This window comes from Serpula lacrymans (genome assembly GCF_000218685.1).
Source record: "Serpula lacrymans var. lacrymans S7.9 unplaced genomic scaffold SERLAscaffold_8, whole genome shotgun sequence".
NCBI lineage: Eukaryota > Fungi > Basidiomycota > Agaricomycetes > Boletales > Serpulaceae > Serpula > Serpula lacrymans.
The window spans coordinates 743,105-769,897 of NW_006763297.1; the positions used below are offsets into that span (position 1 = coordinate 743,105).

Sequence of the window (26,793 nt, forward strand, 5' to 3'; positions counted from 1 at the left end):
TCGACAAGCGAGTTGATGGGAGAGGTGATGCTCCATTTCTTCTTCGCATGACTATATACGTCAGCGCGTCAGCGGTGAGCATTGGTCCCGTTCTAGCTGGTCTTTGGTACGAGGAGAAGGTAGTGCCCAAAAAATCTGGGTTGAGACCCAGCTACGAGCATATTGAGCCTAGGCTATGGCGATTAAAGGGAATAAGGATGACTGTGCTTCCCCTTGACCACAGCCCATCACAGGTATTTACTTGCTTGCGATCGGGAATAGCGGAGCCTCGAGTCCGGATTCGGAAAGCATCAGATAAGAAAGGGATTCCGGTCGACGGCGACGCTAGTTTACTTGGATGCTGGCAGACAAGCAAACACATGCATGTGAGTTTTCTACCCCAAAAGGATGGTTCCTTCATTTAGTTGACAGAATCTAGAAACCAGAGAGTAAGAAGGTGGATAAATAAGAAGATGTCCTACTTATATGCATGCTATTGTCCGTCATCTGTTGTAGGATCTTTCCGTGTTGTTCGGTGGGGACCGATAGGGTCAGTAAGATACACATTCAGTATGATGCGACATGTGATTTTTTATTTAGAGCGGATGTTGCAACGGAACCGAAAGAACGGGCCTGACCTTTGTTCAGAAAACGGAATTTGTCACGCTGATATCATTAATCTGTCCAGTGAGTTCGAAAAGGGTGCAAACGCATGTACTCACTATCCTATAGAACATCACAAAGCATCCAGCTGAGGAGTTAGAAGATGACACGGATACTTCTCCAGAGGCTACGCGATTCGCTTGCTCCACCCTCACCAGGAGGACGACTCATGATGATGAAACGCAGTATTCCAAGGATAATGTCCACTTCTATCGTATCTCAGGCTCTACGTACACCCTAGAGACAAGAAATCAACGTGATAAGAGCATTTACGTACCGTGGTGGGTTCGAGTCGAGGCAGGTGACCAAAGCTGTCCAGACAGTGTCCAGATGTGAGTGTATACTGCAACAAGTACACGAGTCCAAATCAAATGAGTGCCTCTGAAAGGAATGCCACGTATGCACATACCGGTGTACATGTGTCAGTGCCCTATTAGCAAAAGCACTTATTTACCGGTGCAGAAATGCAATGACTGAAAGCATTCAGGTCCTCAGCCATCAATATGCATTGATACCGTCACTGCCGTACGGTTCTTTGCAACAACAAAGACCCGAACACCGCTCGGTTTGTCGAAAACGCAAAGATATGTCAGAGATGACCTGTGTGCGACTCTAGTTGTCGCACAGACACCCCTGAGGACAAGTCCCTAACTACAGCTGCCACCCAGCATATACTTGAGCCCTGCCTTTGCGCATATATGAGGAAGCTGACAGGAACGTAAGGGCGCTACTGGAAAGGGAAATGAACATTCTTGAGAGCAGCTTACATAATCATGCACGGCGCTCCGCACGTGCCATAGCCTTTTTTACGGCCAAAATGCTCTTTGGTGCAAAAGGCCGAGTTCCCCACCAATTGACACAGGAACTCGGAACGGCCGCGGGGTCTGTACGATTCGTATATCAGTTTCGGAACAGTGGTTCTTGAGCGGTTTCTTCTTCCCCTTATACTGTGCCTGTAGTATTCTGCCAGCCCTACGCTCTCCAGCCATGGCAGATTACGACCATGACAACGGGCACGACATCGACCACGACATCGACCACGACATCGCACGCCAGGAAAAAACTTTTGGGAGTGGTACCAGCGAGGAGTCGCATAGAGTGGAGTTATTCGAGCGTCCAAAGGGCCTCAAAGGCGTATACTACCATCCCGTAACTCAGGTCTGCTTGTTGGGTTTTGTCTGCTTCATGTGTCCAGGCATGTTCAATGCGCTCACTGGCCTCGGCGGCGGCGGCCAACTCGATGCTAGAAGCGCTTCAAACGCTAACGCGACTCTCTACTCCACTCTCGCCTTTTTCTCCTTTTTTGCTGGGTGTGTATTATCCATTAATTAGACCTCATCCACGTGATCAATTCATCATCAGTACACTACAGTTCTATCAATAATGTCATCGGGTCTCGGCGTACCTTGATGTTGGGCTCCTGGGGTTATTCATTATATATTGGTGCATTTTTGTGCGTTCTTCATCTTTTTTTGTTGTCGTTCAAGTGACACTGACGTCAAATTAGGGCCGTCAACATCCATCCTGGTGCTGGCGCTTTTGTAGTAGCATCAGGCGCTGTCCTTGGTGTCTGTGCGTCCCTGTTATGGACAGCTCAAGGCTCCCTTATGTTGGCCTACCCAACTGAGGACCAGAAGGGCAAATTTATTGGCATCTTTTGGGCGATTTTTAACCTGGGGGGCGTGGTCGGATCTGCGGTATCTTTTGGCCAAAATTTCCACTCGACAGCTGATAAAGGTAAGAAATTATCATAGATCACCTCGATAATACTCAGCTCACGCTTTCCACAAAAAAATTTTAGTTGGGAACGGTACATATGTACGTCGAGCGTTAGAAATTTAACATGGCACTAAGAGCACATATGTTTAGATTGGGTTCCTGATTCTTACACTCATTGGAGTTACGATTCCTTTGCTTATGGCTGATCCGAACAAAATGATTCGCACCGATGGGACAAGGGTCGTAACAATTCGACATCCGTCTTGGAAGACAGAGATATATATCCTCTGGGTGGCGCTCAGAACTGATCCCTTGATCCTTCTACTTTTCCCCATGTTCTTCACTAGCAATTACTTTTATACTTGGCGTTAGTCAAATTATTGACATTTCCACTTGCGCGGAGATACTGATTATTATTATTATTTTTACAGAATTCAATGGTTATAATCTTGCCCTCTTCAACATTCGTGCTCGAGCTTTGAATAATTTTGTTTACTGGTCATCTCAAATCTTCGGCTCCTTGATGATTGGTTTCGTTCTTGATCAAGAACAATGGCGCCGTAGGGCTCGTGCATTTGCGGGCTGGATCATCTTGATGGTCATGGTTTTCGCTGTGCATATATGGGCATATTTTTATCAGAAGTACGTTGATGCTTCACATCGTCCTCCTGATTGTGCCGCTGACGCCCGCTTCAGAACCTATACCCGACAGTCAGAACCACCCGGTGGCGGCTACAAAATGGATATCTACGATAGCCAGTATCCTGCCCACGTTTGGCTTATGATATTTTACGGTCTGCTCGATGCTATGTGGCAGACAACTGCGTACTGGCTTATGGGAGCAATGTCGAATGATCCTGGTAAACTTGCAGTGTTTGCCGGATTTTGTAAGGCTTCCACCTTTCAAATATTTATAATAGTCACTGATGCAATGCGGCAATTTAGATAAGTCAATTCAATCCGCTGGCGCAGCGGGCGTTTGGCGGGAGGATGCGGTTGGACTTCCGTTAGTTCCCATGAATACTTCTTTTGACCGCTCCTAATTTATTAAACTGTGTTACTTTGCAGATATATGAATATTTTTATTTCTACATGGGTGCTTGTTGCCGCTGGCTTGGTCTTTGCATTACCGATGATCTACATGCGTGTAAAAGACCATACAGAAATTGACGACGAAGTCCTGTAAGCCTAATCATGCTGGTATCCTGTCGTGTATACTGATCCCTACTTCCCGCTGTAGCGCTCACATGGCCCATTTTGAAGAAATGCGAAGACGACGAGAAGCTGAAAATCAAGAGTAAAGAATCCGATGTAATCCATCTATTGCAGAAGTGCTTATTTATCATCTAAAACCTATACCATACCCTGTACAGCTATTTGAGCTGCTTTGACGGTCGTGTTCCTCGTCATGCTTGGATGGGCAAGACACGCCGTTGTAATTGATTTCGGATTGTGATACCTATTGCTGTATATAAGATAGCTCTGGTATATAGTGTCCTGTTTGAGAAGAGAAAATCTATATATTATAATGACATATTTCTGGATCGCCTTGAGCGCTTAATAGTTCTTGGTACGGGTACTTGAAACACTATATATGTGTTGTTTAAGTGGTCGTGTGTTTTTAAACACTCACCCGAGCTGCTGAAAAAACTGAACTGCATGGCGCCCTGTGTCCGCTCTTCACTGCCATTTAGGTCTCTAACATCTATACAGCGTCGTCAGCTCTCCAAGTTTGCGTCTCAGCGGTCTCCAGGCTGTAGTTCGAGCTCGAAAGCACATGTCTCGACTTCAGCTGGATACTATATCGGGGAGGTCACGCTCTCAGGTGGAAGCAGGCCGAGCATAATCGCTCGAGATCAGCTTCGAAAGAGAAACCCATCTCTCATCAATTCCCCATCCAAACCCCACAACCAAGCTCGTTTATTGTCCACAGCTCTTCGCACAAGGCCACCAGTTGCAAACTCAAGCTCAAGCGCCTCATCCAAAGCTCTATTCTCTACCTCTTTGCGTTATAGATCAGGCTTTTCAATACCTGACAACGATATGCCATCCATTACTCCTCCACAAGCAGCTCCAAGCTGGTCACACACGCCCGAACAGGTGCTCAGTCTGACGAAGGATGCAATTGCGAAGTATACAGAGGTGTTGGATAAGGTTGCTGCGCTCCCTGCCTCAGGATGCAATTTTGAATCTGTGCGTATCTGTCTTCATCTTATAAGTTGCTATTGTATTTACTCATTATTCATATACAACTAATCATAGGTGTTTGTAAGTAACGTATCATCATCACCATCCTCACCATCAGCTCAATCGCTGTCTATTCCTACCATCAGGTCGCACTAGCTGATGCTGAGACCATTTTTGACATAATTACCGAACCCCTTGCATTCTATCAAAATGTCTCATTAGAAAAAGAGCTTCGTGATGCGTCCAGTGAGGCCGAGTCTATTGTACGCGATTTCGGTGTCGAGTCATCCATGCGATTGGACGTCTTCCAGGCCAAAGTCTCTGCTGAGAAAAATTTGCGCGAATCTGGTCAATATGACAAGCTCAACAAGGAAGAGCAAAGGCTTGTTGAGAAGATGGTGCTTGAAGGCAAGAGGGCAGGTCTGGCCCTTTCGGAGGAAGAGCGAGAAGAGGTGATGAAACTAAAGAAAGAGCATTCTCAGGTTTGTTTAGATTTCCAAAAGAACTTCAATGAAGAGAATGTGCGTCTTTCTATCACTAACTTGAAATGCCATGAAATAAATATGGATGGACTCTTTACATAGGGTCATGTGACGTTTACGCTCGAGGAACTGGAAGGTGTTCCAGCGGATGTTATTTCTGGCTTTACCAAACGCACTGAGGGCTCACAAGAAGTCTACGATATCACGTTTAAGACACCGGACATATTTCCTGTTGTAAGTCAATTTCGTTTATATGCATATCATTTTGAATATATGATGTATTTCGTGGATATAGTTCAAATATGCCCAGAACCCTTCGACGAGAAAGCGGGCTCATGAAGTGTTCGAAGCTCGCCTTGAGATCAATGTTCCACTTCTTGAGCGCGCACTAGAACTCCGTCGCCGTATTGCTGCAATCATGCAATATCCAACTTGGGCAGACTATATCACTGAAGTGAAAATGGTTAAATCGGCCAAAGGTGCTGAAGAGGTTTGTAGTATATTCCGTTTTCATATTTGTTGGCGAAGTTTACTCGATCTATGTATTTTCAGTTCCTAGATGACCTCGAATCAAAGTTACGGCCTGTCGGTCTAAAGGAGCGCGATATTCTTATTGCCCTTAAGAAAGAAGATCATGAAAAGCGTGGTTTACCTTTCGATGGAGAACTCAATATCTGGGACTACAGGTAATCGATATATGTCAATCGACAGGGTGAAGCTCACACGTTGCTGTCTTACAGGTACTACGACAGGTTATACATCGAACGTACACTGGATCTGGATGATTCTCTCGTTAAGGAGTACTTCCCTGTGTCGGTAGTGGTACCCGCGATTCTTGATATCTATCAAAACCTCCTCGGTGTACGTTTCCAAGAAATTAAGGACAACGATGTCTGGCATCCTGGTGCGCATCTATGATCGTTACCGATTCGATGTGATATTGATCTTTTATAACAGAGGTACAGAAATTTGCAGTCTGGGAGAGCGATGTAAAGGACGAGTCAGGTTTTGTTGGATACTGCTATCTCGATTTGTTCCCGCGCGGTGGGTTAATTACCTACATCCGATCATTGAGGAGCTGACTGATGCTGATGTCCCACCTAGCCTCCAAATACTCGCATGCCGCTGTTTGGGGCCTTCTCCCTGGCTATAATTTGGCTGGTGGCGCACGCCACTACCCGCTGACTGCGATGGTCGCGAACCTTGCTAAGCCAACGCCCGAGCGGCCCGCACTGATGCGGCACGACGACGTCACGACGTTCTTCCATGAAATGGGCCATGTCTTCCATGGTCTGTTGAGTCGCACCCAGTTTGCGCGCTTCCATGGGACAGCTGTGGCGAGGGATTTCGTTGAGGCTCCTTCGCAGATGTTGGAAAACTGGTGGGTAGTCCTAGATGCCATACGTTATGTTGGTGGATGTTATCTGAAGATGTGTTCCCTGTTACCAGGTGTTGGGAGCCTAAGGTCCTCGCGAAGATGTCCAGCCACTATGAAAAGCAGGAACCCTTATCCCCGGAACTCATCGACAAGATTATCAAAAGGTATGAGTATACGACTAGTCAATACTGCAAAAAATTGATCGGAGGCATAATTCATGTAGTCGTTACGTGAATGTCGGGTTATTCTACCTTCGCCAACTCTTTTTCGCCAAGTTTGACATGAAAGTACACGTCGATCAAAGTAATTAATTATGCCACACATGAGTGGTTCCAGGTGTCTGACCACACATTTTGAAACAGAGCCAACGGACTACACCAAGCTTTGGAATGACTTGCGAGAGTCGGTGTCCCTTGTCAAAGGTGGTAAACCGGGACCTGGCCAGGCTAGCTTCGGGCACATCGTAGGTGGCTATGATGCGGGATATTATGGGTACGCGTTTCAACGCCACTTTTGGTATCTTTTTTTTTTCAATGACTTTGCTCAAGGTACACATACTCCCTTGTCTTTGCTGCCGACATGTACGCGACAATTTTCAAAGAGGATCCGCTGGACCCTGCGCGGGGAAAGCGCTATCGTGACAAGATTTTGCTTGTGGGCGGCAGTCGCGACGATACAGAGTCATTGGAGGTAAGGATTTCGTGTTATATGCCATTGTATAAGCCTTAAGCTCAAGCATATGTTGCGTCTGCATAGGACTTTTTGGGCCGTCCCCCCAACTCGGATGCCTTCTTGGAGGAAGTATTTGGTACCGTACCTCCATCGTCGAATCTGTAGCACCTTCAAGCTGGGAAGGAAGAATTTGACCTGGTCATGTTTGGCTTCTAATCTGACTACTATTATCACGCATGTAAATGGTTTGCAATTGTACTCATCACTTCACTTGACTTTTCCCGCCTTTGAAACTTGATCAACCACCACGCATTTTCGTTGCACCTCTTGGGCTAGAAATGTCTGGTCAGAGAACAAACAAATAGATGAACTTAGGTTCTGGATTGAATTTGTGATTTATTAAGTCAGTTCTATCTACATCAGTTTTCTACCCAATAAACGTATCCGTCGTAGACCAGCGCACAAAATGCTTGGAAGTTTGTTTGTATATGAGGCAACATTGATATTTACCAATCTTGTACTTTGTACCACTTTCACCCTAATGTAAGCCCAGAGCAACATACAGCAAATGACAAAAAAGATACTAACTCGATACTCTGACTCGATACACTACTTCAGGAATCCATAAAATGAAGAGTGTATATATATTATCATTTCTTGTGCATTGTCAGGTGGTTTCGGAAATGTCCTCCAAGAAGTACTTCGGAAGATGACCAGAAGCGATGGCGAGAGATAAAAACAGGGCCTTGCCAAAAAGGAAAAGAAAGAACCAGATGGTGTGACATTGACGCAATATAGTACATAGTATGTTGTAATTTGTAATTCTGCGTTATCTGCTTCAGTATATGTAACTTTAGTTCAGCTTGTGAAGGAAAGAGTAAGCGTGTGAAAGAGGGCGTACATATTACGACCAATGCAAACGGTTTCTGAGGCTCCAAGAAAGATCCTGAGCGTGGCGAGGGGTAAAACCTCTGCAGTCAGATATGACCACCTCTGTCAGTGTGGAGCCCGGAGTTGCCTTATCAGTGAATAGGATGCGTTTACTGAGAGCGTCAACGAGAGCCTCTCCAGAGAATTGCTGACAGCTATACAATTTGAGCGTTCTTAGCCGCGGCATGCGAACTCGCACGTTAACACCGTCGCCATCCTCCAACAAGCACATTGGTTTGAAGAATTGTATGACCTTGTTCGACATGTCTGAACCGATGATAGAGAAATGCTTGAGATTTTCCAGTTTGTCGAATACCCATCGGAAGTCTTTAGTTCTCATGTCGCTAAGGTCCATATCAAGCACCTCGAGAGGGGGGTTTGAGCGCGTGAGTAGTTTGCGCAAACCCATTCCCGTCTGATGGTCACTCCAAGGAGACTGCGAAAAATCGTGTGCTTCGTCGTCGCTATCACCTTCCTCGGTCGCGTGATATGGGCTGAGCATGAGGTCAATGTTGATTGAGATGAGGTGGAGTTCGCGCAAAGCAGGAGTGTGTAGATGCGAGAGAATGCTGCGCTGCGTGCACATGCATCGCAACATAAGTTTTTGCAATCGAGGAAGGGAGACTACGCGAGGAGTGGGTTGGTAAGGAGAAGAGCCTTCGTCAAAGGAAGTTCCCTGTAGATGTAAATGTTCCAACTGGGGACATGCAGCGAGAAAGTCAAGCAGCTCGCTGGATCGAAGGTTTTCCTCGAAGGTGTGCTCGAAAGAGTGCTCTGCTATGTTGAGATGAGTGAAATGCAAGGGGTTCATCGTATGGGCGAGTGGGAGCTTTGGAACGAAGATTCTCATAGAGATGTGACGGAAGGCGGTTGACCCGCAGGAATACAAGAGGATTTCGTCGTCATCGATGTCGTCGGAACCTCGGACGTTTATGTCTAGACGGTGAAGTGTACGACAGGGTGCTGAATGGATGAGGTTGGGGAAACTGGTGAGCACCCTGTTTCCTTCGGTTGCGATTGTGCAGTTCCTCCAGCGATCGAGATGCGGGAAGAAGCAGGAGATGATGGGTAGCAACCGCGTGGTGTCTGCTAGTTCGAGGTGGAGGTCAAATGGCAAGGGTGCAGACCGGGCTATCCACAGTTCGATCTGAGACCTTATGGATGCGATAGAACGGTCACTATCCTGCACCCTGATGAACTGCCACGCACGAGGTGAGATCCATAGCACCTCTCTCCAGAAAGAACAGACTTTGGATATCGTGAGAGGAATGTATGGGTCTGGGGAGGCAGCTAGACTGCATAATGCGAATATTTCTATGAGAAGTTCTGCTGGTAGTCTGGAAATTGGCGAGTCTGTCTTCGCCTTCATGGTCGGTGGCACAGTCGCCATCGTTAGAATGCCCTCGTCTAGTGCAGCCAGTAAGCTAGCGGGAGTAACTGGAGGCACTGCAAACATAGGCCTTGATGCAAACCTAAGCTAAGGAACTGAATAATCCCAAGGTTAAGCTTGACTCCAACCTACTAAAGCATGAGGAAAGGCAGATTAGATAAGCCTAGGTCACAGGCATTAAATACCGGCTAAACCCGGCTTGCTTGTTACCGCGAAATGTGAGAGCGATAACAGCACTCAGGAGCCACTCAGGTTCTTTCAGTGAAAGCACGGTATTCACATATAGTAGTTGATAAGAATACAGGCCGTAAATTATCCAGAAACCATATTCTGACATATTTAATTATTTTACTATAATTATTTTATCACCAAGGTTTTGGCAGATGGGAGAGGCTGACTAATCTTGTAAACTGCACAGAGGTGCGGCTGAACTTGAACTCAATCCTGAACCTTATTCACTCGTACACGCCGCCACCGACGCGCTCAACGTTCCGCGCCCATTTTTCTTCTAGGTAAATCGCCTTTCCAACAACATGCCAGGAGTACGAGACATCAGGTTTGCCATTGACTTTGCACATTTGTCAATGGAAACAGGCTCATTGAAGGCTCTTGCAGCGCGGATGCTTTCATTACCGCCTACGCTTCCCATCTTAAACGATCAGGCAAACTAGAGGTCCCAACCTGGGTCGACCTCGTCAAAACTGGCTCATTCAAAGAGCTTGCTCCTTATGATCCCGACTGGTACTATGTCCGCGCAGGTGCATAACTTTATCTCTTTCTTTGACTCTGTTAATCTAAGTATATTATATTATACTAGCTGCTGTCGCAAGACACATCTACCTCCGCAAAGACGTCGGCATTGGTGCACTCACAAAACTTCACGGTGGCCGTAACAGACGCGGCAACCGCCCATCTCACCACGCTGACGCATCTGCATCCGTACAGCGAAAGATCTGCCAATCGTTGGAGAAAATCGGTGTCTTGGAGCAGACTGACAACGGTGGACGACGGATTAGCCAGGACGGTCAACGGGATTTGGACCGAATTGCTACTGCTGTCGTAGAGGCTGCAAAGGAGGAGGAGGACGATGAGGACGAAGGTGAGGAGGGTGAAGAAGAAGACGAGGAGTAAATGTCTAGCTTCGATATCCCTCCTTGCATGGCGTACTCCTGCGTGTCTGGCGTATGATTCTCCATGGCTGTTTTTATGTCACTACGGTATGACGCATGCAACTCTCTAAAAACATGGCATATTATTTTTTGCTTTGCAAACTTTTGACCTCTCGCGATGCATCATTTAGACAAGCTAGAGTTCATTGACAAATGACAGGTATTTGACCTGTCACATGAGGACCTGCAAGGGCCACTGCGGAACTTCACTAACCCCACTCGAAATATCAAAATTCGAAGACAGACACTCATTCTTTTTCGAAACATGCATGTTATTTGTTATCTTCTACTCGGGGCGCAAATGGGTAGGTACAAATCGGTGAAGGCGCAGTGATGCGATCTAGAGAGGTCTCTTGCTTAGGTCCGAGTCCTCACGAAGATTATTCAACAGAACATTGGAAGCTTCTCCCTTTCTCTTTTCTATTCTCGTTGCCTGATCCTTGCTGAAGGCTATTACTATTGATGGCTTATTTGACTGACGGTATTGATACGCCGCGATAGAAACCTCTGGCTAGGGCATACTGCGGTCTCTGATCGCCTCCCCAAACAATCTTCAAAAGGTTTACGTAAATCGGAGCATACACGATTCAAAAATATAAAAGACCATGGGAAGTGGGAACAGGCTGAATCCACCATAAGATGTTCACCACAGATCGTCTTATCCTGCGCGGTTTTGAGGACTCGGACGTTGAGATTTTGTTTTCACTCCAAAAATGATGTTCGAGTCCAGCGTCATCTCGTCAGTGAGCCCATAGTCCCACGACCTACAAAGTACAAAGAGTTCTTGAAGGAACAGGCGGAAAACTCGACGATATGGTTTTCGATCATAGAGAAAAATAATGGAGTATTCATGGGACAGTGCAGCATCAAAGTCAACCAGCCGAAAAACAGAGATGGAGTCTTTGATATTTCGATGTTGCCTCGGTATTGGAACAAGGGGTATGGAACGGAGGCGTCGAGGTTTATGGTGGATTATGCATTCAAGGCGTTAGGGTTGAACCGCGTTTCATTATCTGTACATGAGGGTAATGCGGGCGCGATGGCTATGTATAAGAAAATGTGAGCAAACTCCCACCTTGCTAATGTTGTGACTTGGCACTCAACACAAGCTATGGGGATAGAGGGTTCGTGGAAGAAGGGAGGAAAAGACGAGCTAATTGGGTCGAGGGGCACTGGGAAGACACCATAAACATGGGCGTACTGAGTGAAGAATGGGCTGCACGATATTGGAATGAAGATACCAGTTAGAGGTAGAGAAGTCGGTCATAGACAGTGTGATCGTGTGTCGAGGCGCGTCTAGGGCATGTATATAGAGGTACCGGTCCAAAGTTAGATACGTTTATCTGGGCAGTGTATAGGCCCAGTCAGTGTCCAGTCTCATCCAGTTTCAATCCGTCTGACATTAGCGGAGCTCCCTGTAAGATTGGGCACGGGGAACTCTGATTGTTGACAAAGTGACTGATATCCACAACTATGAACATTAATGTGCAGGCATACCGGAGTTCGGAAGTGCTGGGAATACATTGTCAGCCACAGACGCGTCTAGGTTGCTTCCTAGTTGGGATGTTTCTCAATGCCATCTCAACGTCATCGTCATCCCTAGCGTCAAAACCTGCTCCAGACAGATTCAATACTTGGATAAATACTCGAATGGGTGAAATAATGGACCCCACTCACCCCAGTGTCTCTCAGTTCTCTCCAACTGCATAAAAGGTAAGGTCATCCGCTTGTCATTGTCATCATATTAAAAAACCCCTGAAGCACCTCAGATACTATGACTGACACGGCTGCAAATAACCTTCAAGCAGAAGTTAACAGGCTTCGCCACGAACTTCAGAGCTTAAAAGTGGACAAGCAAAGTGACGATGGCGAACAAGTTACTATTGCGGAATACTTGTTGGCAAGATTAGAGCAGCTTGGTGTCACGGTGAGTTATCCGCCATTCACAGTGCTTCGTTTATCTCACGACGCCGACCAGTCCATCTTCGGTGTTCCTGGAGATTTCAATATGCGTAAGTGAACTTTAGCACTTGCTTGTCCTTATGCGAACTGACACGATATATGTTGATAGCCTTTCTTGTGAGTCAGTCTCCTAATACGGTGGAAACTGGGAGTACAGACTCCTATCTGTCTATAGGACTACATCGAGGATCACCCGAAAATTGACTGGATCGGGAATTGGTATGTCTCATGTCAATTTACATGCATGCACGTTGTGACATTGGCTTGTCAGTAATGAACTCAATGCGGCATATGCTGCAGACGGCTATGCCCGTGTCAAGGAGAACAGTATAGGTGTAGTCACAACAACGTGAGTCTTTCAGGTCGCTATATTGGCTTATATTAATAACTTCATCAGCTTTGGAGTTGGAGAATTAAGTGCTATGAATGGTGTCGCCGGAGGTAAATATATTTTCTAGTCTCACCGTTTGTCTTCTAACGCAGGTGGTAAGCTTTCTCTGAGATGGTCCCCGTTCTTCACATTGTTGGGGCTCCAAGTACTGCCCAGCAGAAGAAAAAACCGATGCTTCACCATACCCTGGGCGATGGCAGGTATGTATACATGCTTACGTTTTACTTGAAGCTAAACATTTTACGTTGGTAGATTTGGCGCATATATCAAGGCATCTGAGCAGATTACCATCGCGCAAGCTGTTCTCATGAGCAAAACCAACGCGACTTCTGAGATTGATCGCATTCTGACTGAATGCATCACTCGCGTATGCTCCTTCTTCCCTTTATATATTTTTTAGACTTACCTCAGTATTTATTATTCAGGCTCGACCAGTGTACTTAATGCTTCCTACAGATCTCGTCTCCCAAAAAGTTCCAGCTGGGAGGCTCGAAGTGCCCCTTTCTCGTACCCCCCCACCTAACAACCCAGACGTAGAAAAATTTGTGTTGGACGAAATCGTAAAGCTCGTTGATTCGGCAGATCAGGATATCATTATCCTTGTGGACGCATGTGCAATCCGACATAACGTGCGCCAAGAGGTTGATGACCTGCTCACGAGGACACAATTCCCAGTATACGCTGCGCCGATGGGCAAAACGGCTGTGAGTGAAAACCATAATCGCTATGGCGGGGTACGTGATTTTTGTTTTACACCAATGGAATTCCTTGGGGACTGAATGGAGTAACATAGATATACATTGGCTCTATATCCGATCCTAGTATCAAGGAGAAAGTGGAGAATGCCAAGCTCATATTGTCTATCGGGGCGCTCAAATCGGATTTCAACACTGGTATGTTCACATACAGCATTCCTACATCTTCTACTATCGAGGTATGTTCCTGTATCAATAATCCTCGCAGGTTTATCCTATCGTTTTTTTTTTGTTTAGCTTCATTCGGACCACACCCAAGTCCAGCACGCTCAATTTCCTGGTATTGGGATGAAACAGCTACTCCCCAAACTGACAGCACGATTGAAACAGTTCGAGTCCAGTGCAAGCCAGTTGGCCGTCCCACACTATAAGGCCGTCATCCCCAATGAACAGCACGACGACATCTCTCATGCGTGGTTCTGGCCTCGCATGGGGGCCTTTTTTAAGGAAGGGGATGTGATTGTTGCTGAAACTGGTGCGAAGATTGGTAGCAGTATACCGCAAAAGAGTTGATCAGTTATTGATTGCAGGAACGTCGAGCTTTGGAATTTTGGATATACCACTGCCTGAAAGATCGGTGTTTGTAAGTCAGATACTGTACGGGAGTATTGGATGGAGTGTTGGTGAATATACATATACGCTCAATTTTGATTCTATACTTTCAATCATACTCATATGTGCATCGTAGGGAGCACCCTTGGAGCGGCCCTGGCGGCACGAGATAAGAAAATGGGAAGAACGATACTTTTCGTTGGAGATGGAAGTCTGTGAGCTCTATTCCTTTAAGAGTCTACGAACGTTTTGACTTATGGCGTTGCAGGCAACTTACTGTCCAAGAATTGTCAACGATGATGCATTACGGGCTGAAACCAATCATTTTCGTTTTGAACAACAAAGGGTATAACATCGAGAGACATTTACATGGGATGCACAGGTAAGTTGCGTGATTATAATTGATTTCGGAGGGCAGCCAAGGCTAATGAGGCATTCTAGGAAATATAATGATATTGCAGATTGGTACGCGGATACAGAATATGCAATAAGATTGAACTTGATCGATCTTTTCCTTCTCGTTGTTGATTACACAGGCAGTGGACTTCGCTCCTAACGACTCTCAGTAATCCCAACCCGCAGGAGAAGCCCAAATCCAAGTCATATACTGTACGCGGAAAAAAAGAGCTCACTGCGCTTCTGGAGGACAAGATATTTTCCAATACTGGAGAGATGCAGCTTGTTGAGGTGGTGATGGACATGTATGATACTCCACGAGCACTGCAGGCCGCGGCGGACTTGTCTGCGAGCTAGATGAAGGCGAAGGAGATGAGTGGAGGGGTGTAAACAGTACAAATGAATGGCTGGTTTAAATTTATATGAATGTGGGATGTTTGTAACTCTGTATTTCGTTCAGTTCGGTGCCTAATGGTTTGTCAAACCTTCGAAGATTTATTAATCGATCAACCTTGGTAGCCACTGTTAAACCATTCTAAACTGCAACCACTTTGATGTCCACGTATCAACTCCGCCTGGTAATGCAAGGGTCTCCTCGTTTTCCTGATGACAGTGTCTGTTATCCGACTAAGTACGCTCATGCAAAAGTTTCAAGAGCCTGAGACTGGCTTGAGATGGGTCACATGATTGTATTGCACCAATTTGGTCGACTGGTGGTTGGGCGGTAAGTTGTTACACCTGTACTATTCTACAAGGTGATAAAACCTGAACACGAGCTTAGTTCCGGTATGAAAAGGGTGACGGCTTGAACTGAAACTCCAGACCATTCACGCAATGTTAAGGAACATTTCAAGATGTTTTACACTGGGTTTGGATCGAGTGGATGGCAACGTAAGACGGATACGATGTCCAATACAGGTGCAGGATGCTCGAGCACCGACATTTCGAAGTGCGCATAGTGTGCATCGCAGTCGTTGTCTGTAGGCTCAGTACATAGGCCCAGATTAGATCCCATTTTTGGGTCGGGCAGTTCAGGTGAGCATGAGTTACGCAATGTACTTTGCGGACTGTCGACAGTTGATGCTGTATGTGGGCATCGATGACGGTCTGATGGTTTGGGAGTGTGTACGGATATGCGTTGACCAGGAAAATGTCCTTGCCTGAAGAAGATATGTTCGAGAGAAGAAATACGCCATGATCAGTGGAGTAGGTGGGCAATCGAGAAACATGGTACACACCTCATTCTTTGACTTTTGAAGATCGCCAAGGTACCGAAGCAGCTAATAAGGAAGCCCAACACAGCACGATAGCTCTTCTTCGCTTCTGCTGTGAAACCAAAAAAAGCAAAGACAGTGATGGCGTACATCACAAAGCTCCATCGCGCGAGCTGTAAACCAGCGGCTTGCACAGATGGTGGCGCTTTCCACTCAGCAGCTGGAACTTGAAGAACATGAGAGATATCGGTATGCACAATATCCCACCCAGGCCCAGGAATAGCTGGCGTTTCAGTTGCATCCACTATAAGTGCCGATAGACTGTATGGAAATGTGCAGGTGACTATTACGGCGGCCAGTGCCAATAGTCGGCAAAATTGTTCATCACGTTGAATGAGTGTTTTGAATCCTGCTCCCCGCTGTATCAAGATGTGAATAGTAACGCCTAGAGTTATCTTACTTTGAATAGGTAGAAGAGAGCCACGAAATCTTACCTGAGTAGACAACAACGATAAGAGCTACTATAAACGGCCATATTAAAAGCAACGGGAAAATGAGCTGCGTGCCGCCATATGCAGGGTAGCAGCCTATCTCCTCGAAAATACAAAAACGCGTAATTTGACAAATGTAGTCTACAATCACATATGCATAAGCTTGCACGGATAACATATAATAAGAGACCTACATATGACTATGTACAGCATTGGAGCTCCTATAACCAAAAAAAGGTCACATGCAATGGCTCCCCGATGCTGCTCGTAGACGACGAGAAATTGGTTACTAGGGGTGGGGGACAGCACTGCGAAACGTACCCTGACTTGACTAGGCCGATTCGTGGTTATGTTTCTTGTGACGAGGTATAAGTGACGAGCGATGCATAAGCACGCTACCTGCACGCCAATTCTCCCGCCCATCATCAAATGAGATGCTGCGAAAGGGTGATTAGACAAAAACACTAGACCAAGGTGCACGTACATATGTCACACCACACAGGTGCCCAATCGGTGACATTATGATCCCATATGATTGAGTTTACGAAACCATTCAGGCAAAGCAAGCCTATCCATATGATGAGAGCGCATGTGCCAATATTTCTTGCTTTATCAAAACGTCAGCGCCATTTACTTAGATGGAGAAACATCCATGTGAATGACAAAATCACCTTTTATATGGAGAGGCAGGAGGACAGTGACTAGAACGAAGCCGATAAATGCAAACCCAGAAAAAACATGATTGGTGGACACCATGCTCTTTGAGATGGTAAGCTACGAGTTGATCACTGAAGCGAGGATGGGCTGCGAAGGATTATTGCTGCGATGCTTCCTTTATATCAGAGGAAGGCAAACTATACGAAAGGACAGCTACAATCAAGATCTGTTGGAGAATCAGACGGATCTTTGCGCTAGAGATGCTTTCAGCGCACAACTGGACATGAGCCCCGGTTTAGGCCCACGTGGCGTACCCTGAGACCATATTTCAATGTACCAGTGCAGAGGGGTGTTACAGACACCGTCAATGTAAGGAGGTTAATACCTGATGTTCGCGAAGCTTAACACAAGACAGGCCTGGGAGTAAGTTGGAGTATTGCACAGGTATGATTACCATTGTAAAAGCTGGGCACTGTATTGAGATATCAGCAGCTTAGAACACCGGGTTATATGGTTCAAACCTACTTGAGCGGCTAGATACAGAGAGCTTCTTCGGGATCAACTTCCATATCGATATCGGGATCCTGTGTTGCAAAATTCACCGTTCTCTCCCTCGAATCGGATGGTAGCTAAATCGATATATTCCTTTCTAGGTACCAAGGGAGATAATGTCCATTTGACGTATCTGGATCTGGGCATGGAGGGAGAGCGAATAGGTAAGAGGCTTACCGTTGGGAGAAGCCGCCGGGAGCCGATTCATAGACGTCCACATCTTCAGGTCACTTCTGCAATAACGGATTGACCGACGAGTCCTGCTAAATGGGCGAGTGCTGCTTGTCAAGTGACTCGAGAGTATAGAATGTGGCTCTATATATAATCGTCAAAACCGCCATCCAATTCGAGTGTGAGATAAATGATGTACCATTAATATGGTATAGAGGGTGTTTGCGAGAAGCCCATCGAAGTTGTATCGATAAATCTGGGTACTATCGTTAACCGTCAGTTCGGATGGGGGGGTATTCGGACGTCACAAAAGTAACATATTGTCACAGAGAGGTCACAGAAGCCGTGTTAAAATCCCGCTCGGCACTATCAAGAGCAGAAAATTCGCCCAAGTCCCCAGCTCGATAGTAGTAGTAATTGTAGTAGAAAATTGTAGTAGAATATATCAACTTTTTATCACACAAAATTTGAGAAAAGCACATGTATTGATGGAGAACTATATACAGATTTATAACCACATGTAGCCTTGAGGATCATTTGGACTGTAATAAATGGTACCGGGCTTGTCGTTTGGACCTGGCAAAGTGTAAGAACTCAGGGGGGGCACATGGGAGGACATGTATGAGGAGAGGTATTGCTGAGTAATTTGGGGGAGGAGCTGGGGGGTGTATGCATGCGGGTACACCACAGATTGTGCCGAGGGGAAAGCGGGAGAGTGGGGTGAAGGCAAAGAGATGGCAGAAGAAGAGCCGGACCCACTTGCAGAGGAAGACATGTTTGGGGCGCAATGGCCAAATAATCCAGCAAAGCAAGGCTGGCCTGCCAGCTCCCCGTGCTCATCCAGGTATGTCTTGATCCTAGTGAGGAGTTCCATGACCGTCCCATGTGGTTGACAGTTGCAGGGCCCCAGCAACTGTGATGAGGTCATCCTTGTGTTTGTAGGACAACAGGGGCTTCTCAAAATTCTTCAATACAGTGTCCTTGTGAATGCGTGCAGTATGGACAGCCTCATCCACGGCCTTCTGTGCATCCTTCGCTGCCCTCTCCTTCGCCTTCCCACTGTGCTCGGCCTCTTCCTGATCAAAATGTGCCTTTAAAGCCGGGTGAGTAACAAACCAAGCCTTGATTTTTCCTGTCCCCTGCTGCTTCTCCTTAGTCACAACTCCCAGCTGCTTGCGTGTTTCCTCAACCACACGGGAGATAATAGTGCAATGGGCATTTGTGGCGTCCCTTTCTGCCTGCACCTGACCTAAATCCTCCTCTAGCTTCTGGCATGTAGCTAGAAGCTGTGCTTGGTCTTGCTCAATGAGATTGAGCTGTGTTTTGTTACAATTGACATACCAGCATCTACTTACGCTTCACTTTTGTACTTGTACTTTTATTTTTCAAGTCACATGACCAGTCATGTGACCATTTACTTTACTTTACATTTTCAACTTTTCATAGTCACATGACCAGTCATGTGAAATATCACCTGACCAGTGTCTAGACTCATCATGTGACCGGTCACATGCTAGACATTGGACTTCAAACTTTATTTACAACTGTACAGTACCTCATGTATTTTAGTATATATACAAGAGCAATACATGGGGAAGGACTCAGCGAGTCCTCCTGTTGTCTAGCACAACTAACTCACTGCAGCCTAAGGGGTAACCACTCCCCATCATCTTCTTTATAGTGTGTTCCTGTGTGTGCCAGAGTAAATAACTCTTGGTTGTTACATGTTTGGGTTGAAACAAGCTGGGTGAGAAGCTCTGGGTGAGTTCTTCTTTGATCTTGTTCAATGCTAACCATTTGCCAATCTGTAAGCACGGCGTTCAATGACTGCGGAGAGGAGGAGGAGGAGGAGCGCGTATAATATTGGCACTGATGTCCTCTGCCAGACAGAGAGAGAGCGTGTGGATGAATGACCTCAGAAAGCGTTGGAGAGGGGAGAATGTCCTGCCCAAGTTGAGAGGGAGACAGAGATGGAGCTGTTGCTGGACCAGGTTGGTAGATTCGACCAAAATTTCCTGGAGATGGACAAGGAGACAGCTCTACAGAGTGTGTAGGTGATCCTGACAGGCGGGGCCAATTCATCAGCTCAGGAGGGAGGTCAGATTGAGTGGAGGAGCTGAGGGAGGGAGAGGGGAAGAGGATACCATCCTTTTTTTCATCTTCTCCATTTTCTTCTCCGTCGTCTTCATGCTCATGCTCATTTTCTTCATCTCCATCTTTGTCCTTGTCCTCATCATCAATCTCATCCTCAACCTCACTAATTCTACCCACTGACTCGTCCATCTCACTGCTGCTGTCAGAGGGATGATAGGACTTGTTGCTTGACATGGTGACATTGGGATAGGACTCGAGGAAGTGTGCAGAGGTTGAGGTTGCATGGCTCGGGGCAAAGTTGTTGTCAGTAAATATATCTGGGTTGAAAGGGTAAATCCCTGTCTGTTTGAAGGTCGTGCAGATGAGTTCTGGCGTGATAACAGCGTGAACTTTCATGTACTCATGTACAATATAATACCTGTCAATTAGAATCCCATCAAGAGAAAGTTGGTTGGTGTGAGTGGCCCACTGTTAGCATATCCTGTTTATGATACACTCACATCCTATCATTTTATCCTTTTATTTCTTCATTTCCATACACCATTCTTTCATCTCTACTTGACCGCTTTTCCACTACATTACATAAGCTCAAAACTTTCCCACACTTATTCCAAAAACTCATAGCACTCTGCCTTACACAAACCTCAGTCTCTTGATTATAAGACTGAGAAATACTCTCTTTTAGTCTTCTCATAGCCTAACAGGTTATGAGCCCTGCCAGCTCACTTGATATGTCTTCTACAGCTTCGACATTCTCTGTACCCAAATTGGCCAAGGATGGCTCCAATTGGGTTACATACAAGTCTCGTGTAGCTGTGGCTGTTGGTGCCCGAGGTCTAACCAGACACCTGTCTGGAACTGCACGAAAGCCAGATCCTCTTGAATATACTAGGGATTCTAATGGCATAGCTACAAAAACCGACGGCACTACCCTTAAAGAAGAAGACATAGAAACCTATGAAACCAAGCTTGATGAATACACTCAGAAAGAATGTCTCGTCATCCAGCAATTATTTTCTACTATTCACGACGAAACTCTCATCCAAATCCAGGACAAGAGTTCGGCAGCTACAATATGGCTTACCATTTGCCACATGCATGAAGGCAAAACGGAGATGATGCAGATTGACATCAGGCGCCGCTTACAAAATATGAAATGCACTGAATCTACAAATGTCCAAAGTCATATAGGAGACATGCTAAAGCTCCGAGAGCAATTAGCAGGCATGGGAGCAACAGTCGAAGAGAAGGACTTCTCTGCTATGATGTTATCTTCCCTCCCAGATTCCTATCGTCCACTACTCTCATCAATCCTAGCCGCCGCTCGTATATCCAAAAATCAGCTTTCGGCAATGGATATAATTGCTCATGTAACTGAAGAAGCAGACACACGAGCAATCTCTGCTCAAGCCAAGTCCGAAACAGCCATGATGGCCAAATCCGGTTGGAAGGATCGTAAGGCCGAAAGAAACAAACAGTACAAATGCACCAACCCTAAATGCCCCGTCAAAGTTGGTCACACTATCGAAAGGTGCTTTGCACCTGGCGGAGGCCGAGAAGGTCAAGGCCCTAAAAACAAGGCTAATCCAAGGGACAATCAAGTAAATCCTCCTCAGACAGCACAGGGAACAAATACTGCAGCCACTGCAAATATAGCTGCAATTGCTCCCAAACATGAGAACGACGAGATATATGCCTTTGCTGTCAGTTCACAGGTTACAGCTTCGGCAAACAAAGCTGAAACTCACATAAGTGATCATGAAGCCATCATTGACTGTGGTGCGACAGACCACTTCTGTCCTGATCGCCACAGATTCCAATCATATACGCCAATCAATCCTATACCTATCAACGCAGCAAATGGCGATATCATGTACGCCTGTGGCAAGGGCGACATCACTGTTAATCTACCAAATGGGAACAAGTGCTCTCGTGTCATATTAAAAGACACGCTACACTGCCCTACAATGGCCTCGACACTCATATCTGCTAGTCGCATGGACAAGGCAGGATACACTGTTCACATAGGCGGAGGCATATGCGAGATACGCTCGCCCCCACCTGGCTGCCGAACAATAGCTCAAATCCCAGAAACAAAGGGCCTGTATCACATATCCAACATCAGTAAAAATTACAAAAGAGGAGCATACCTTGCCAGCACAGTCACCATTAACGATCTGCACCGGCGAATGGGCCATATAGCCCATAAATCACTCAAGCACCTCGTTGATTCAAATCTAGCTGAAGGAATTGTCCTGGATAGTTCCGAGGCCATATCTTTCTGTGAGACATGTGTACAAGCAAAGGCCATCAGGAAACCTTTCCCAAAAACTAGCCACACTCGAGCTAAACATTATGCGGAAAGAATCCATTCGGATCTCTGGGGTCCGGCTATTGTTCAAGACTTGAAAGGAAAACGATACATGTTAACTTTCACAGACAACTTTAGCCGAGAAACTCACGTGCGTTTACTTGCAAAGAAAGACGAGGTTCTACAGATGTATAATAACTTTGAAGCCTGGCTCGACACGCAAAAGGATCACAGTAAAATAAAGATCCTGAGGTCTGATCGCGGAGGCGAATACACAAGCCTCAATTTTGATGCGCACCTGCAAAAACAAGGCACTGTCAGGGAATTAACAACCCATGACTCACCCCAGCAGAACGGCGTGTCAGAACGCCTCAACCGCACACTCATTGAATGTGCTCGTGCAATGTTATTTGGTGCAAATATGCCTAAATCCCTGTGGAGCGAAGCTATTAGGCATGCCGTCTGGATCAAAAACCGAGCCCCTACCAAGGCACTACAAGGCAAAACACCATACGAAATAGTCCACAGCCGCATACCGAATTTATCCAATATTCATGAATTTGGATGCACAGCATATGTCAAAACTATTGACGCAGGCAAACTAGACCCACACGTAAAGGCTGGTAAATGGATTGGATTTGATGATGAGTCAAAGGGGCACAGAATATACTGGCCAGAACGACGTACCGTAAGTGTTGAACGCGACATCATTTTTAATCCACAAGAACGTCTTACCCCATCCCAAACTGCCGAAAACGACGACGGCCATATATTTGAAGAACCGACGGTCAACTTTACAAACAAACCGATCAAATCAGCAACTCACGAAAACGAAACTGTCGACGACTTACCAGTAGCCGTTCGCTCATACTTGCCTCTAAACAATCTCCAGCCTCATCCAATCCAACCAAACACCATCCATCCCAATCCTGTCGCCCAGCCGCCTCCAAACGACCTTCAGCCTCCTCCTCCAGCTGTAATGAACCTCCCAGAACCTCTTGAAGTTGGACCAGGTCTTGCTGAGCGGCCTAAACGAGGAGAACCGAAGCCAGCAGGCTTCTATAAGGCCTTGCATGAGGGCCGCTTCACAGCCGCATCTGCATTCAACAAGTCAGCTGACTTGAGTGGCGAAAACGGCGAAAACGACGAAAGCGCTTACCTAGGCGCTTGGAGCGCAGCCACGACTGCAAACAATCAAACCGCTAGTGACAATCCAACCATAACTGAGGCACTAAACGGACCTAACAAGAAAAACTGGTTAGATGCCATAGATGAAGAATTGAAGCAAATAGAGAACTTGCGCACCTGGGACCTGGTCAAACCCCTGCCGCATGCCAATATAATACGCTGCCACTATGTCCCTCGAATCAAACGAGGACCAAACAACAAAATCCTAAAATTCAAGATTCGTTTAGTAGCGAATGGCAGCACCCAGATATATGGAATAGACTACAATGAGACTTATTCAGCCGTGTCTCGTATGACCACCAACCGCCTGGTTCTCGCACATGCAGCAGCAAATGACTGGGAAACTCACCAGTTAGATATAAAGAGCGCATACCTAAATGCAACCTTGATGAAGACATATACATGCATCCTCCACCAAACTACTTGAAACCCGAACAACAAGGGCTTGTATGCAAGCTAAACAAGGGTCTCTATGGTCTCAAACAGTCGGGAAAACAATGGTATACGAAGCTTACTGAGACTTTTACCACTCTCGGATTCTCAAAATCTCAACATGACCATGCTCTCTTCATCAAGTATTGTGGCACCGACAGCCTAGTAGTTGCAGTGTCAGTTGACGACATGCTCATTGCAGGTAAAACTACAAAGGCTATCAGTGAATTCAAGGAAGGAATAAAGAGAGAATATGAGATCACCGACCTTGGCCAAGTCAACTGGCTACTTGGTATCCATATACAACGAGACCGCAAAACTCGCACTGTATCTCTAGGTCAACAGGCATACATAGAAACAATACTAAAAAGGTTCAACCTCGAAGACTGCAAACCTGTATCAACTCCGGTCGAGCCAGATCTACTTTTTGACGACTCACAATCACCATCAGCCAAAGCCAAAGTCATCGAGATGCAAAACATACCTTATAGAGAAACAATAGGATCTCTCATGTACCTTGCTACTGGCACTCGACCGGATATCGCATTTGCAATATCTTCACTCTCTCGTTTCCTACAAAATCCTGGTCGAACACACTGGGAGGCAGCAAAACGAGTCCTATGATACCTGAAAGCCACCAAAGAGTTCCGATTGGTCATAGGCCAAACCGACGAAGGCTTGGTTGGATTTTCGGACGCAGACTTTGCCTCACATTCCCACAGACGTTCTATATCAGGATATGTTTTTAGGATCAATGGTGGAGCCGTCTCCTGGAATAGTAAGACACAGCCAATTGTAACACTATCGACCACAGAGGCCGAATATGTGGCTATCACACACGCAGCCAAAGAAGCCATCTGGCTCAAAAACATTTGGGCCAAAATCACAAACAAACCACTCACTAGACCAATTCCGCTTTATGGCGACAATCGTAGTGCAATTGAGCTCACCAAAAATAATATCTATCATTCTCGCACCAAACATATCGATATTCGCTATCATTTCATAAGACAATCTGTCGAACAAAATTTGATTCAAATCCTATTTTGTCCCACAAATGAAATGCCTGCAGACGCACTCACAAAGCCACTGGCTCGACCCAAATTACAACACTTCAATAAATTAATGGGAGTTGATTTGGTTTGAGGGGGTGTGTTAGCATATCCTGTTTATGATACACTCACATCCTATCATTTTATCCTTTTATTTCTTCATTTCCATACACCATTCTTTCATCTCTACTTGACCGCTTTTCCACTACATTACATAAGCTCAAAACTTTCCCACACTTATTCCAAAAACTCGTAGCACTCTGCCTTACACAAACCTCAGTCTCTTGATTATAAGACTGAGGTATGTCTGGTTATTTTACAGTTTACTTTATATCATCATACTCACTTTACACTATTAGAAATACTCTCTTTTAGGTATATTATCCTTCAATATCAGTCTCTTGATTATAAGACTGAGAAATACTCTCTTTTAGTCTTCTCATAGCCTAACACCCACTTCCTTTGAACTGGCGAGAAGACAATAACATCAAAAGGGTGCAATTTATGCGTGGTTTTTGAGGGGAAACAGAAAATGATGATTTCATTGTTATAGGCAATTTTTTGGATGGCGGGTTGTTCATGCGAGCTATGGCCGTCAAGGGTCAGTACAATAGGTTTGTCATTGACACGGCAAGAGCTGGCTTCAGGAATAAACACATCACTGAACCATCTCTTACATATGTCATGGTCCGTCCAGTCATTTGGTTTGCATGAAATGCTGAAAAAAGAGAGAGAGAGAGAGAATCAGTAAAATAAAACTAGCATAACATAGATAGCGTATCTCCCAACACCTTCAAGGCCTCGTACATCAGGAAATGGCCCATCTTTCAAAATCAAAGAGAGCTTCATACAAATGCCAGCAGCAGAACACAGCGCTTATCCGTTTTGTAAAGTACCCTTCCATGTATTGGATATCAAAATTGCTATCAGCTGGCAATATGAAGATATTAAAATAAGTAAGCAGTATGGTTGCGCTATATTGCACGCCTTAATCAAGCTGGCGCGATTAGATTGAAGTCAAAATGAGACCAAGTCTAGATTCTCAATCGTTTTAAATTGTGAGAATTGTACGCTATATCTGTTTGGCAATCATACATTGGCTGAAAATCTGTCTAATATCATGGCCCTCTGGGGCAGACCTGGACCCGACATCTTGCATTCTACAGTGCATTATTGAAGATACATTATTTTATTATCACTGGTACATTAATGCTAGCAAAATCACTTATTAAAGTAAGGGTTACCAGTGCTTCTCAGTGGACAGGGGACAGGTCATCACCTCCCCTACAGGCACATTCAACATTCCAGCGAATGGAAGAGTGAATACAGAGGAAATTGTGAGTAAAAAAGAGGCCCCACGGTATCCCAACAACAACCGGTCATGTGGTTCTATCCAAAAAAGGTATAAAAGCTCCTGGAAAGATACTAAGATAGGCCTTATCCACAATCAACACCATCACATGACAAAAAGTGTTACACTTCAAGACAAACCAGAGAAATGCTACCTTCTCATTTACAGTGTCTTAAAAAGGAAATGCATAGCATGGTGGATTTCACAAATTGTAGTGCTCCTTAACAACAGATACAGATTCACTTTAGGTAGCAGGTGTTTCAAGTAGCAACAACCTTGTACTTATTAGATATGTAGTAGAAATGAAATACTTTGTGCTGTATAAATTATAATGAAGCACTTAGTACAAAAACCGGTGTGCATTTCATTTTTGGGAGTGACATCTGCTTGAAAACATCAAGTATATCAAAAGCAATAATCAAAGTAATGAGACAAACCTTTCTAATACTTTGTAGCACCCCCTTTAGCATCCAAAAGAGCCCCAACTCGCCTTGGCATACTCTTGAACAAATTATTAATGTAGTCCATCTCAATATGACCCCATTCATCCACCAAAGCATCCCATAACTCTGTAATATTTCGTGGCAGCGGTGTCTGAGTGCACACATGCCTATCCAGATAGTCCCAGACATACTCAATGATGTTCATATCAGGG

At 45.5% G+C, this 26,793-nt stretch overlaps 8 protein-coding genes across 8 annotated transcripts; 5 read left to right on the plus strand and 3 right to left on the minus strand.

Moving 5' to 3' along the window:
* Nucleotides 1–1,586: 1,586 nt before the first annotated feature.
* On the plus strand, nucleotides 1,587–3,899 carry SERLADRAFT_469686 (uncharacterized protein; the record flags this gene model as incomplete). The annotated part of the gene is made up of 10 exons (XM_007319298.1): nucleotides 1,587–1,952; nucleotides 2,015–2,095; nucleotides 2,150–2,379; nucleotides 2,444–2,460; nucleotides 2,512–2,728; nucleotides 2,793–3,003; nucleotides 3,058–3,248; nucleotides 3,307–3,367; nucleotides 3,430–3,543; nucleotides 3,602–3,899. 10 exons carry the CDS (start codon nucleotides 1,630–1,632, stop codon nucleotides 3,660–3,662), a joined length of 1,506 nt encoding a protein of 501 aa, XP_007319360.1.
* A 505-nt stretch (nucleotides 3,900–4,404) lies between these two features.
* mip2 (mitochondrial endopeptidase) lies at nucleotides 4,405–7,407 on the plus strand (the record flags this gene model as incomplete). Its single annotated transcript, XM_007319862.1, has 14 exons — nucleotides 4,405–4,554; nucleotides 4,624–4,629; nucleotides 4,695–5,069; nucleotides 5,133–5,264; nucleotides 5,326–5,520; nucleotides 5,583–5,716; nucleotides 5,771–5,934; nucleotides 5,988–6,074; nucleotides 6,135–6,411; nucleotides 6,480–6,572; nucleotides 6,632–6,711; nucleotides 6,771–6,900; nucleotides 6,957–7,098; nucleotides 7,165–7,407. The coding sequence occupies 14 exons, from the start codon at nucleotides 4,405–4,407 to the stop codon at nucleotides 7,243–7,245; spliced, it is 2,046 nt and encodes a 681-aa protein (XP_007319924.1).
* Nucleotides 7,408–7,984: 577 nt separating this feature from the next.
* SERLADRAFT_370462 (uncharacterized protein) lies at nucleotides 7,985–9,379 on the minus strand (the record flags this gene model as incomplete). Its single annotated transcript, XM_007319299.1, has 1 exon — nucleotides 7,985–9,379. The coding sequence occupies one exon, from the start codon at nucleotides 9,377–9,379 to the stop codon at nucleotides 7,985–7,987; it is 1,395 nt and encodes a 464-aa protein (XP_007319361.1).
* Nucleotides 9,380–9,846: 467 nt separating this feature from the next.
* On the plus strand, nucleotides 9,847–10,744 carry SERLADRAFT_469697 (uncharacterized protein; the record flags this gene model as incomplete). The annotated part of the gene is made up of 3 exons (XM_007319300.1): nucleotides 9,847–9,956; nucleotides 10,016–10,158; nucleotides 10,218–10,744. The coding sequence occupies 3 exons, from the start codon at nucleotides 9,934–9,936 to the stop codon at nucleotides 10,529–10,531; spliced, it is 480 nt and encodes a 159-aa protein (XP_007319362.1).
* A 61-nt stretch (nucleotides 10,745–10,805) lies between these two features.
* SERLADRAFT_416024 (uncharacterized protein) lies at nucleotides 10,806–11,817 on the plus strand (the record flags this gene model as incomplete). The annotated part of the gene is made up of 3 exons (XM_007319301.1): nucleotides 10,806–11,312; nucleotides 11,342–11,628; nucleotides 11,679–11,817. The coding sequence occupies 3 exons, from the start codon at nucleotides 11,283–11,285 to the stop codon at nucleotides 11,815–11,817; spliced, it is 456 nt and encodes a 151-aa protein (XP_007319363.1).
* Nucleotides 11,818–12,240: 423 nt separating this feature from the next.
* On the plus strand, nucleotides 12,241–15,177 carry SERLADRAFT_469702 (uncharacterized protein; the record flags this gene model as incomplete). The annotated part of the gene is made up of 17 exons (XM_007319302.1): nucleotides 12,241–12,282; nucleotides 12,331–12,496; nucleotides 12,548–12,581; nucleotides 12,641–12,648; nucleotides 12,707–12,750; nucleotides 12,803–12,880; nucleotides 12,929–12,972; nucleotides 13,023–13,122; nucleotides 13,175–13,289; nucleotides 13,348–13,656; nucleotides 13,716–13,856; nucleotides 13,915–14,152; nucleotides 14,208–14,300; nucleotides 14,366–14,444; nucleotides 14,498–14,611; nucleotides 14,671–14,694; nucleotides 14,766–15,177. 16 exons carry the CDS (start codon nucleotides 12,344–12,346, stop codon nucleotides 14,980–14,982), a joined length of 1,791 nt encoding a protein of 596 aa, XP_007319364.1.
* Nucleotides 15,175–17,993, minus strand: SERLADRAFT_361913 (uncharacterized protein; the record flags this gene model as incomplete). The annotated part of the gene is made up of 10 exons (XM_007319303.1): nucleotides 15,175–15,785; nucleotides 15,864–16,284; nucleotides 16,334–16,471; nucleotides 16,525–16,591; nucleotides 16,652–16,767; nucleotides 16,815–16,937; nucleotides 17,002–17,459; nucleotides 17,513–17,636; nucleotides 17,717–17,854; nucleotides 17,910–17,993. The coding sequence occupies 7 exons, from the start codon at nucleotides 17,084–17,086 to the stop codon at nucleotides 15,485–15,487; spliced, it is 1,251 nt and encodes a 416-aa protein (XP_007319365.1).
* A 574-nt stretch (nucleotides 17,994–18,567) lies between these two features.
* On the minus strand, nucleotides 18,568–20,038 carry SERLADRAFT_408931 (uncharacterized protein; the record flags this gene model as incomplete). The annotated part of the gene is made up of 2 exons (XM_007319304.1): nucleotides 18,568–18,894; nucleotides 19,505–20,038. 2 exons carry the CDS (start codon nucleotides 20,036–20,038, stop codon nucleotides 18,568–18,570), a joined length of 861 nt encoding a protein of 286 aa, XP_007319366.1.
* Between the last annotated feature and the right edge of the window lie 6,755 nt (nucleotides 20,039–26,793).